Source organism: Thunnus thynnus, chromosome 20, assembly GCF_963924715.1.
Source record: "Thunnus thynnus chromosome 20, fThuThy2.1, whole genome shotgun sequence".
NCBI lineage: Eukaryota > Metazoa > Chordata > Actinopteri > Scombriformes > Scombridae > Thunnus > Thunnus thynnus.
In genome coordinates this window covers 13,169,417-13,181,948 of record NC_089536.1, presented here as the reverse complement: position 1 = coordinate 13,181,948, position 12,532 = coordinate 13,169,417, and the positions used below count along the sequence as shown (strand labels likewise).

At 38.7% G+C, this 12,532-nt stretch overlaps 1 protein-coding gene across 1 annotated transcript; it reads right to left on the bottom strand.

Annotated features, from left to right (window-relative positions):
• Nucleotides 1-716: 716 nt before the first annotated feature.
• LOC137171734 (dnaJ homolog subfamily C member 7-like) lies at nt 717-9,992 on the bottom strand. The gene is made up of 14 exons (XM_067575816.1): nt 9,863-9,992; nt 7,350-7,438; nt 6,832-6,956; nt 6,573-6,686; nt 6,357-6,431; nt 5,225-5,343; nt 4,878-5,031; nt 4,320-4,484; nt 4,089-4,180; nt 3,925-3,998; nt 3,687-3,833; nt 3,444-3,599; nt 2,272-2,349; nt 717-2,181 (listed from the first exon to the last, which is right to left on the bottom strand). Exons 1-14 carry the CDS (start codon nt 9,973-9,975, stop codon nt 2,144-2,146), a joined length of 1,539 nt encoding a protein of 512 aa, XP_067431917.1. The 5' UTR covers nt 9,976-9,992; the 3' UTR covers nt 717-2,143.
• Nucleotides 9,993-12,532: the final 2,540 nt, after the last annotated feature.

The following is a 12,532-nucleotide window of genomic DNA, read 5'->3' as shown; positions in this document are numbered from 1 at the left end:
AATGTTTTGGGTCTAACAAACTTATAAACAATAAGAAATGTGCACATACAGATAATTTGCTCCAAGAATTTTTTTTAAAGATTTGATTGCCTACCTTTTCCGTTAAGTTATTTACAGTTATCTATTTATTTATTATTATTACTTTCACCCAGTGTCCTTTTACCATGTGGACTGTATCCACAAACTGAAAGTGAAGTTATGTCCTTTATGTTGTCTTCATTTCATTATGATGCCTAATTGTTTTGTTATTGTATTAATATCACACGATGTAAGTGATCTCTATAAATAAAGTGATGACAAAAAGTTAAAAAAATATAAGAGGCTGCCAACAATAAATTTCTTGAAATATAAAACCATTAAAATGACCACTTGTTAAAAAAATACACAAAACTACTTCTTAATCCTGCCTATGTTGCTTATTTTTTATTTTAGAAGCTTCACTTCAGCTCACTAAATGAAACCAGCGAAGAATCTATAGATTAGATTACGTTAGCCTAGATTAGATTAGATTAGATTAAATTTGGTTCAACTTTGTCATTGAATAAGTACAAGTACTTAACAAGATGCAGTTGGCATCCAACCAGTGTAATTTAGGCATAAAGTGCTGATGTGCATGACATATATTACTGAGGCGTAATGATAACTAGCAGAAAACGGAAAGACAAATTATCCCATTATCCCCAACAAATGTCAGCAAAAACAAGAAAAAAGACACATTATGGTAAAACGAGCCTTTATTTTCCCAATAAGAAATGCATGTCTTGTTAATACTGTGACACGTTTTAAAAATGATACACAGATCAATGACAGAACAACAGAAGTTTCCAGCCTACTAGCAGTGCCCTTTCAAACAGGCGGAACAAGTAGGGGAAGGGCTGCACTGACATAACGTGCATGACGAGTATAAGTGGATGACAGCTAGGCGTGACTGGTGACGACATGAAAACAAAATTCAGGTTTTTCATGTTTGACAGGATGAAGAATTCTCTTCAAAAATTGAGTTGTGTTTACTGGCCAGACATGAAATGGGTTTCCTATGAAAGAGCACAAATAAAACATGCTTTAAATGTTAACTGTTGCTTTTGCAAATAGGAAGTGGCTTTCTCTGCAGCTTTTTAAGTAGTAAGAAGGTTAATTAATCTACTCAGTTTGGTAAGGCACCACTTGAATTTGAATAGGACAGCAGTACAGATGTGTGGTCGGTGCTGAGTGGAAGTGGACATACTGTCAAATCGTAATAGAGGAGACATCTGTACATGTATTCAGATTTTAGCCTGTTTCAGAGAAAAGTTTTGCACAGCGAAGAGGATGGCGAGGAAAACATTTACAAATGATTTTTTTTTTTTTTATAAAAAAGGAGGAAGACAATGAACACTGGCTGCATATGTTTAGAATATACAGTACAATAAATATAAATAGACCAAAGGAGGACTGAAAAAGAAAAAAAATTTATGGACACAATAGGGCTTTACATTCGAGTCAAATATACAATGCAGCATGGAGAAAAGGAGAGGAAACAAAAAACCCTGCAAGTCGATTCTATATTTGGCAAGTGAGCCAATAAAACCTGGACACACACTCGCAAGAGACCGGCGTTGTCCTTGTTAGGCTGTCCTGAGGTCAGTTTTAACGTTGAACTTCCACAGTTCGTTGCCTCTTGCGCTAAAGGGACGTGTTGTCCCAGGAGAACCATAAAAACGTAGACCATGTTATGTCTTCTAATACTAATCAGCCATGATGCTTACATTTCCAATGCATTCCTTACTACTGATCACCTTACTGAAGGTAGAGGCGGTTTTCACAAGATTAGATTTCATTCAGTATCATTTTGATTTTGGCGATAGGGACATGCTCTGATCAGCTGATCAAAACCTCTTAAAAAAAAAAAAAAAAAAGATTTCTTAAAGAACTTCTACAATGTTAATTCATAACTAAAGCCTCTGAATTATCCTTCTCAATGTTTGATAGCATCAACTTAAGGAATAAATTTAGGAGTGAATGCAATAATCAAAAACCTATGGAAAAAGAACAGTAGGGGGATTCTGCAAGACACTCGGGAGTATGAGCCTCGCGAGGTGACTGTGGGTCCAACTTGATATTGTCCACTGCAGGGCTGCATTTTCCCACATGCTCCTCCTTCACTTTAGCCAAACTGGAAAAAGAAATTTCCAGGCCCAGAGTCTTGAAAAATGAAAGAAAAAAAGAAGTTAGTTAATAGCGCTTTCTCAGTTTTCTCATGCTTCAATAAATTTAAAGGATGTCTAAACATACCTGCACTGGAATCAAAAGAAAATCCACCTCCACCATGGCCACCAAAGAAAGCCCTGAAGATGTTGTTTGCATCGAAATCTGGAGAGAAAGCAAAAGGAAAATACAGTGAGATTAGCGGTTGATAATGAAATTCAGGAAAAAGAACCAGAAGGACAAAACACATGACACATCTTTGCCTTGAAGATCGAAATGGGAGTGAATTAAGCATTCTCACATATAGACATTTCACATACAACATAAAACTGTTTTTTTTTTTTTTTAAACAAATCAGACTTCACAATTGTCTAATACTCAAAAACACTATCAATACAAAGTGCAGTACAAGTGAGAATGGAAAAGCTAAAATGGGTTTCAACAAGCTGAGTTGTAAATCTGAGAAGTATAATTTACAGATCAAATTCCAAATAAATGAATAACTAAACAGTTATTAAATATCTTGTGTACAGTACTGTGAGCAGTTTAAAGTAGTTTATTTCCAGGGTGTGAAGAATCTGTTGCTGGAGAACTAATTTTGACATTTTTGAAAACTAAAAAGGTTGGTGAACTCAGATTACACAATTCAACATGTGCTGCAAAAAGATTGAATTCTCTTGGACAGACTGGTGATCATTTTATGAAGTTTGGAGAGTAAATCTGCTAAAACGTTGGTCATTTGGATATAAACCCTCCTCACTGCAGTAATCCAAACCAAATTTCACATGGTGACTTGGATATGGCCCCAGATTACATAACAGTAATTTTAGAAAAACAATGTTGCATTCAGTTATGTGTTACAGTATAACCTTTTTGAACTTGTACCACCCCCTAGAGGTAGCAGATCTCTAGATTTTGCAGGGATAGTCAGAGTTGGCATGGGAACCACATTTGGTTACATTTGCACAAAGCAAACTTGATTTATGACAGTTCATGTAAAATACATTGGCTGCCATATGCAAAATAATTCTGACAAAACAGAACAGTACATCTGACTCGATTCAGACTTTCATGAGTGACATTTGGTGAAGACGGCTGTAAAACAGGTTTTTCTCCAAATGTTGGGGAGGTTTTAAAAACCCTTAAAGAAAAAACTGATAAGTTGATGGTAGCACAGATACGTTCTCTTTCATCCTATGAATGACCTGCAAGTTGAACACAAAATCTAGCCAAAGACAGAAAAAAAACAAAACATTTACCTCCACCATCAAAGCCTCCGTCATCAGCCAGGTCGTGTCCATTGTCATATCTGATCTTCTTCTTTGGGTCGGAGAGCACGGTGAAGGCCTCGCCCACCTCCTTGAATTTCTTTTCCTCCTCCTTTTGCACCTCTGGCGTCGCTGCACTGTGGCGGTCTGTGTGACAGTGAAAATGTAAGTTTTCTATAAATGAGACCCCAACATAAGTAACCATCAAATATAATCAAAATCCGAGAGGACTACCTGGGTGGTGCATTAGGGCCCGTTTGCGATAGGCTTTTTTGATCTCGTCCTCGGTGGCGTTCTTGCCGACCCCCAGCACCTTGTAGTAATCTTTCCTCTTGCTCTTCTTCAGCTCCAGCTGTGCTGTCTTCAGCAGATGCTTGTGGTCTACAGTGATATAACGAGAAGCCATGCAATGAGACCAGCTACCATACCAGTTAAGACGGGTTAATATGACACAACTAAGACGGCGGCTTACCTGATGTTTTTTCTGTCTGGTACACTTTTTCATAGTCCCGCACAGCCTCTTCATACTGCTCTGTATCCATGTAACTACAGGTGACACAAAGTCACTCAAAAACTGCATAGTGCTGAACAATAACACACACAAATGAGTAGAAATGTACTCAACGTATAACGTACCACTGAGCTCTTCTTAAGTAGGCCTTGATGTAAGTGTCATCTAATTTGATTGCACTGGTGCAGTCGTCAATGGCTTGATCAAGTTTCTTCAGCTGTTGATGATGAATGAGGAAAAAGTAAATGACAGTGAGCTGATTGGAGACAAAGAGGTAAAGGAGCACTGACCATGGTTTCTATTTTCAAAGGCAACAATCAGACAGCATTATATGATGTTAACTTGTTGCCTTTTACCTTTGCTCCTGCTGTGGCTCTGTTGCAGTAGAGTTTGGCGTTGGTCTTGATGTTGTTGGGGTCTATCGTCAGGGCCTCAGTATACAGTTGGTAGGCAGCTTCAAAGTTGCAGTTCTTAAATGCCAGGTTGCCCTCCTCTTTCTTGGCTTTTAAGGCTTTGGCATTCTGATTTAGATAGAGAACAAGTCCTCATGTTTATCATTTACTGAATCTTAAAGTGGAATTAGAGATGAACAAAAAAAGATACATACAGGTACATAATGTCTTCAAACATGGATTTACTGTGTTAATCCACCATGTCAAATGTGTGAACCCAAGGATTATTCAGTCCATTTGTTTTAATATTCTTAACTATAGCTGTTTGCTCTTGAATGCAGAAAAAAAAAGAAAATACAACCTATGGCAAGATTTGGCACACTATTTAGGTTATTTTACATTTTATAACCAGTCATGTAACATTAAAGATTTCATAACATAAGAATTGCCATACAAATTCTGTTTGCTCAGTAAGTGAGATAAGTTCAAGTCTTGGTCGACCACATAGAACAACAAACCCACCCTGCAGGCTAGCCGGGCCTTTTCATGGTCAGGTGCCATGCGCAGAGCCTGGATAAAGAACTGTACAGCTTTATCGATGCAGTCCTCATAGTAGAGACACAGGCCTCGAACGTATAGCGCATCTGCGTTTGTGGAATCCATTCGCAGGATATCACTGGAAAAGAAAGACTGGGTATAATATCTGCTGTGAAGAATCGATTTAGTAAAACAGAATGTGCTCATATTTAAAATCCTCATGTGAGTCCAAGAAGCTCGTACTATAAAAATAATAATAGAGGAGGAGAAAAAATAAGCATCGCTGTAACAAAATACCAGTTCCTCCTAATTAAAAGCTTGACTGTTCCTACCTCGCTACAGACTGGGCTTCTGGATAGCGTCCCAGCAGAGCCAGACACTCCGCCTTGAGGATTTTGAAGCGGTGGCAGGCACAAGCCAGAGCTAAGGCCCGGTCCATACAGTACACGACCTGGATCAGGACAAGAACACAAGAGCCACATAGCAAAATATGAGTGTACTTGTTACACTCAGTCATTCAGACAACACAAATACTGTAGGCCTTTTCCATACACATGTGCGGGCTTGGCTTGACTCGGTTTGACTCAGCGTGTCAGCCCAGGGCGGCAGGGATTTACATCTCCATTACAACAGGGCTACTCGCATGACGGTGTGTCTTTAACTGATGACACGCTTGTCTTGAGTCGAAAAGCAGCAGGCTGTATACATCATGGCTGTGACTAGTGGTCAAAGTCGTGGCTGTAAAATGGTGGATAAACACATTTAATTTCCTATAAGTTCTTCACGATAAAAGCCTTCTGTTAGTTTGTCATCAGAAAGCTTTTTACATGAAGCAGCAGCAGGAAATGTTTTCATCAGCGGTAACTTAACACGGCACAGATATGGCTGAAAGTGTTCAGGAAACGGTAAACTAGAGCAGATATCTGAAAGTGGAAACAGAAACACAGGAGAGAAACTAAACTTCAAACCACAGAATTTCAGTTAGAAGCTAAAACAGTACTGAGAGCTGAACACACAGAAAACATCTTTCTCCCTGGTCTCCAGCACAGAAATGAGTTGAGTCTCACAACGCAGCTTGTTTGAGGGGGAGAAGCAGGAAAAGTGAGACGTCACCATAATCTGCTTGGAGGCTGGTCGGGCATGCCTTGACCCGACTGGGCACAACTCAGCACTTTTAAACTGGTAATGGAAACGCAAATCAACACGGCCAAAAGTGCCGTATTGGAGCAATTGAAAATCTAAATATTGTTGTTGGCTTTCCAGTCAAACAAGCCACTTAAAGTGTTACATTAAACACAAAAAATTCTGTAAAGAGAATGTCCACCACTAAAGAACTTCTTCAGATTTCTTCAACTAATAAAATATGTGACTGAAAGTTTTTTTCCCAGTATATTTGCCCTTGCGTAATTAATACAGGAAAAAAAAAAACTAAAGTAGGGTAAAACTTCTCTAATCATAAAGTACCTTTCTGAAATCCCGCTTCTCAAAGCCAAAATCCGCCATTCGCTCATACTCCAGTAGTGTTGCTGCATTCTTATTCTGAAATCAAACAACAATCATGTAAGACTACTATCTTTACAATGGGAGCTGATGGAATTTAGTAACAAGACTGTGCTCAGTATGTCAGGCAAGTTTTCTATTGTGATTAAATAAAATGTGAAACATTCAGGTGATCCATACCTCCTGCTGGGCCTCTCTATTGCTGGGCTCCATCTCCAGAACCTTCTGAAAGCAGCGACTGGCCGCCATGGCATTTCCCAACGAGAGATGGCACTTGCCCTCACGTAGATGACCCTGAGGGAGGAAAAAAGGCCAAACCTCTTTGTTAGGACATTGTTAAGTATAGATATTAATAGCTTCTCTTCAAGTGCAACCAAGGTTTGGAGACAAGTAGCAGCATGCAAAGCTGAGAGTGAGGCGAGAGTCTGTTGAAACTGACCTTCATGAAACAGTCATCCAGCCGCACAGCCTGCTGGGAATCTTCGAGGGCCTCTCGGAAGCGACAGAGCATCATGAGGGTGGCTGCCCTGTTGCCATAATAACTGGCATTTTTGGGGCATGCATCTTGAAATAAAAGGGAAAAAATCCACGTTATAAAAGGAAAACTGGTAAGTAGCTACAGATTACAGATCAAGCAGACATCAACACCTGCTCCCAGTCAACATTAATAGAACCATTGTTAAATTTATAGCTGAAATCCATATCCTGATGTTGTCACTACTAGGTTACAGCTGTTTATTTGTTTGTGTGTGAAAAACACGATTTGTTGTTTTCAGTACACTGGATGATTATTACACATGTCACTGCGATTAACCAGATGAGGTGTGACATGAGAAGATCATCAATATTACTCAACAGGAGAGTATGAGGAAAGATTTGGTTGATGGATGTTTAAAATCATCAGACCTTCCTAAAAACGTAATTCCAGCGATAAGGAGTAGTTAGTGGTAATCTCACCAATGGCCTTGGTGTAATAGTTGAAAGCCTCAGAGTAATCTTTCTTGCTGTAGAATGCATTTCCTTGCTCTTTGAAACCTTCAGCCTGCCTGGAAAGAGGAGAAAACAGAAACCAAAGTCAATGTTGAACAGGAACTTGATACAAAGACAGCAGAAATTAACTGATACAATGTAGAAGAATTGAACTTTTCAGCGATAAACTAATAAATGTCATCCTCAAGTCATGATGTACAAAAGATGATTTGGTGTTCTTAAAAGGCCCATCAGCTCACCTTGGCTAGGTTTTAATAAGAAGACATCTATCATACCTATTTTTTCTTGCAGTACTGGAGATCTGAAAAGACTCAACTGCGGTGTGTTACACATGGAACTGGGACAGCAGTGCTAGGTACACACCGTCCTGATATCTCTAGTACTAAACATAGCATTGAAATTCACCTGCCGCAGTCGAGTCATAAATGCCAAGTGTTAAAGGGTAAATCAGCACTGAATTACATCAGGCAGGCTGCGCTGCTCCCTGAGCTCCCTTAAACCATTTACATGTTGCAACTCAGGCCACACCCCAATCAGTGACATCATAGTAGGTGTTTTCTATCATGCTCCAGTAGTTAGACCACACATAACCACTCAAGTAAGGATCAACTCTTTAAAAAATATTACTACTACAGCTAATACACTCAATATTATTTGAATTGAGTGTATTAGCTGTAGGGCTGCAAAACTATACCTGTTTTGTTTACAGGTCTATCTAAATCTGCAAAGCCATGTAACTTCAGCCTTCATGTGTATAACACACAGACCAGCAGGGCCTGCGGGGACAACTGATGATTGTTTGTCTCAATAGCTAAATATTTTGCATTTTTAACAGCTTAGAAGAAATATAAACTTGTTCCCTCCATTTCACGACATCCAAAGTATGATTATAAGTTTGTGCATGTGCCAGTAATGTCACCATTACCGTCTTACTCTACCAGTAAGACGGTAATGGTGACATCTCTTTTCAAACATAGAGAACCTCAATGTCTTTGATGATTTAATTACTACTATGCATCCACATAAAATAGAGCTGCAATGTTTAGTTGATGGATTGATTAGTCAATTGACAGAAAACTACTTGGCAACTATTTTGATAATTGAGTAACTGTTTTAGTCTTTTTTTTTTTTAAAGGAAAAAGCCAAAAATGTGCTGGTTGCAGCTTCTCAAATGTGATGATATTAAGCTTTTATGTCTCACACATGACAGTAAACTGATTATCTTTTGATTTTGTACTGTTGATGGGACAAAAGAAATTATAACGGGCCTTTTTCAAAAATTTCCTGACATTTTACAGACAAAACCATTAATCAAGACACTAATCATCAGATTAACTGATAATGAAAATAATCGTTAGTTGCAGCCCTACTGTAAAACATTTTAGAGCTCAATGTGGGAGTAGCTAAAAACAAGTAAATAAGCAAGCAAAACAAAATTGGTTTTCAGGTTGACTTGAAAGTTTATTTTCTATTTATCAAACCAACTTCAAAGCCGACATTCTTCTGCTGAAGTGTGACATGAACACAGACGAGTGTATTGACCTTATTAATTTTTCCATATTATTAGAGAAATTGTCCGCTGTTAAATCCTTTTCCTTAAACATTTGGCGTGAATTAACGTAAACTTGGATCAAATGCTGCCTGACTAGGTAACGTTAAACCACTGTGATTTTTGCCAGTTTAGGAGACGGATACCTGAGTGTATTTGATCAGGTTGCGTTACATGACAGGACAATCAGCCCTAATATTTATAAGTTACTTATAAAGAGGTGCACTGTTGACTCATCCGGAGGTAGCAGCAAATAAAAAGCTAAAACCACCGGATGTCTTTTTGCTATAGCTAGTAAGAACTGCGGTGTCAAATCCATCTTCTGCTTAAAAAACTGAAACTATTTTAGATGTTTCAGGAGGTTTGGAAGGTGTCATAGTTAAGATATTATCAGCGGTAAAAAAGACGAGCTAAGCTAAAGCTAATTTTCCAAGCTACCTCACCAGGAACTTTCTCGAAAACAGACAAAACCTGTCGTGTAAGCTTTGACTTTTATTTTCCTTCCTTTGTTAATATTTTAAAATGTGTCCACAGAAATCAGTTAATCAGCTAAGGTTATTAACCCAACGAGTGTCAAAACATGATCAATTTTGTAAATCTTTTGGTTGAGTAAGTTTCTACGCGGTTATCTTGACGAATATGTGTTTAACGTAACCTGCGAGCTGGTATAAAACTGTTTGGTTTGGTTTATTTGAAGTATTAAGAGTCCATAATTTGCTATCAAATTCGTTCCAACTACACGCGACTCAATGAAAACCGTTAAAATGTAAAATGCACATTTCCTCGGGGAAAGCTAACGTTAGCCTGGTTAGCTTGTGTCCGGGCTGGAGCCTCGTCAGATAACGGCCCTCGGATCTAGTCACACGATCCAGGTTATTTTTAAAAGAATAACTAAAGCGCAATGAAACATGGTACATAAGTTTATGTTTACCGCTCCATGTCATCCTGATTGAAGATCAGGGGTTCTGTATCCACCGGCACGTCGATGTCAACAGCTGCCATTTTTTCTGGAAAGGACGAACACGAACTGACGTCACTTCCCATAGCTTTTTTTCTTTCTTTTTTTTTAGGTCATGAGAAACTAATGTCTGCGTCTGTATGGTAACCCTATATATGCAAAACTCTCGCGAGATTTGTACACGATCCATCATTTTGCATGTTGTTTATCGTTGTACAAAATAGTTATGTTCTATAGTGTAGTACAACGCTGTGGTTAAGGTCTGGTTAGGTTTGAAAAATACACTTGGTAAGGGTTAGGGACAGATCATGGTTCGGGTAAAAATGATGACTCTCGCGAGATCGCAAATCTAGGGTTACCATCTAGACACGACCAGAAACTAGGCCACTGCTAAGAAGAGAATTAGTAGAATAAATACATTTATATACTTTCCCAAAACAAGACAGGATAATTTTGTGATTTTAAAAAATATATCTTTTAAAAGGTTTACTTTTAAAGGTGGATATTGAAAACGTACATACATTGGCTATTCAAATATCATTAATAATATTGCAGTAAATAAATAAAAAAACAACCAATATGTAATGTGCTACTATTTTAACCAACTGTCTAATGTAAGCCAACCTCACCTGAAAACCTGTGGTTCTTTCCTTAAAGTCTCTCTCCACTCAAAAATGTGTTTTTCTTCTTGTTCCTATAGTTGGATGTTTGAGCTTCTCTGTGCAGAATGATGTATGTGCAGAGTTTGACACTTGAAAGCTGTCTTCACATTCATCTGCTTGAAGTAGAAAGTTTCTCTGTGCTCATTAAAAATCTGATTTTAAGGGGTGGGCTTACGATCATGATTCGTAACATCACAAATAGTTTGGTGGTCCAATCGTGGTCCTATATTCAACTCAACAGAAAATAAAGTCCTTTAAACGGGAGCTACTTGGTGTGCGGATCTCTCTGCTCAACTCTGCAAGGTAGTTTTTGATCCAGCACCCATCCTATTGGGTATTGGGATGTGTGTGTCTTTTTTATTGTTTCCAATATTCAACTTACACAAGTGTGATGTGGAAACTTGAAGCCTCCAGCGCACATACACTGAGAATGGACTTTACAGTGAGGTAGGAGACATCTTGTGTCCGGTAGTTAAACTTTTGAAAGGGATAAGGAGTAGATGTAATTTTAAGAATTTCTATAAGATGATTGAACTTTTAATTTTTTGGAAAAACCATATCAGACAAAATTATTATTCAAAGAAGAGTATTTTAAAATATTTCTGGAGTTGATCTTTAAGGGGTATGTTCACAATTTATCAAGTCTGTTTTAAAACAATATGTCCCCATATGAACATTGAAACTGGATTTGCTTGCTGTTATATCAACTAATCAAATCATTGTTCCCTCTGTCCATACTGGACATTAAGAAGCCCCTTTGTATTGCACTTCTAATGTAAGTAATGTGGGGACAAAGTAAAAGTAAATAAAAATATATTCCAGAGACTTTAGCAGTCTCTGTTATATAACCTCAAGTGAGTATCTTCCAAGGTTTTATTCTTGTTAGTATGAAATTTCCTCTTTCTGTTACAATCCCTCCACCGCAAATCAGCATGGAAACACTGTCTGGGAAAACACAAAGAAGGAATTTTCTACTAAATAGACAGGCAAGTGAGGAAGCAGCTCTCCAAAATCAAACCCAGGGTGCTCAAGGCGTGCACCTGCCAACAGCGTTCCAGCACTTCTTTAGCCTCCCCCTGAGGCTGAAGAAGGTACCACAGCTCTGGAAGACCTCCTGCATTGCCCTGGTGCCCAAGAAGGGATGCCCCAGTGCTCTCAATGACTACAGGCTCTGACATCACATGTCATGAAGATCTTTGAGAGACTGGTCCTGCAGCACCTCAAGCTCCTGGTGAGTGACTCTCTGGGCCCCCTGCAGTTTGCATACCAGGCAAACATTGGTGTGGATGATGCCATCATCTACATGCTCCGCAGAGCCTACACACACCTGCGCCGCACTGTGAGAGTCATGTTCTTCGACTTCTCCAGTGCCTTCTACACCATCTAGCCACTCAGGCTAGCTGAGAAGCTCTCAGTGATGCAGGTAGACCATAGCGTGGTGGCCTGGATTGTAGACTACCTCACCAGCAGACCACAGCACGTCAGATTGCAGGGCAGCATAACAGATTTGCTGGTGAGCAACACCAACATACCACTAGAGGGCACCAGAGTATCATAAAATATAGGTTATGATCTTGAGAGGGGGACACATCAGTTGTGTATTTTTTTCCCTAATCAGCCATCATATTGTCTCCAGTCTGGCTAAAGGATTGACAAATGTTACTATCCTTTTGTTTATGTAGGTGGTTATCAGTACCTCAGTGTCTTCAGATCTTCAGAGGTTCAGTGACTCATCACACATACAATTACAATTCATATACTTAATGTTTGTGGCTTGAAAACATTTTTGTATAATTTAAGGGGGCCTATGCTACGTTTCATATTTTTACAAAATGTGTTTTTTTTTTCAGAATGAAAATGTTCTTTGCATATGGTATTCACTGACCTTTGAGTAATCAGAAATAAGAGCAGGAGTTCTTGTCTACAACTATATTCATATGCTAAGTAAGACTATTTTCACAATAAAACTATGATGAGAGGT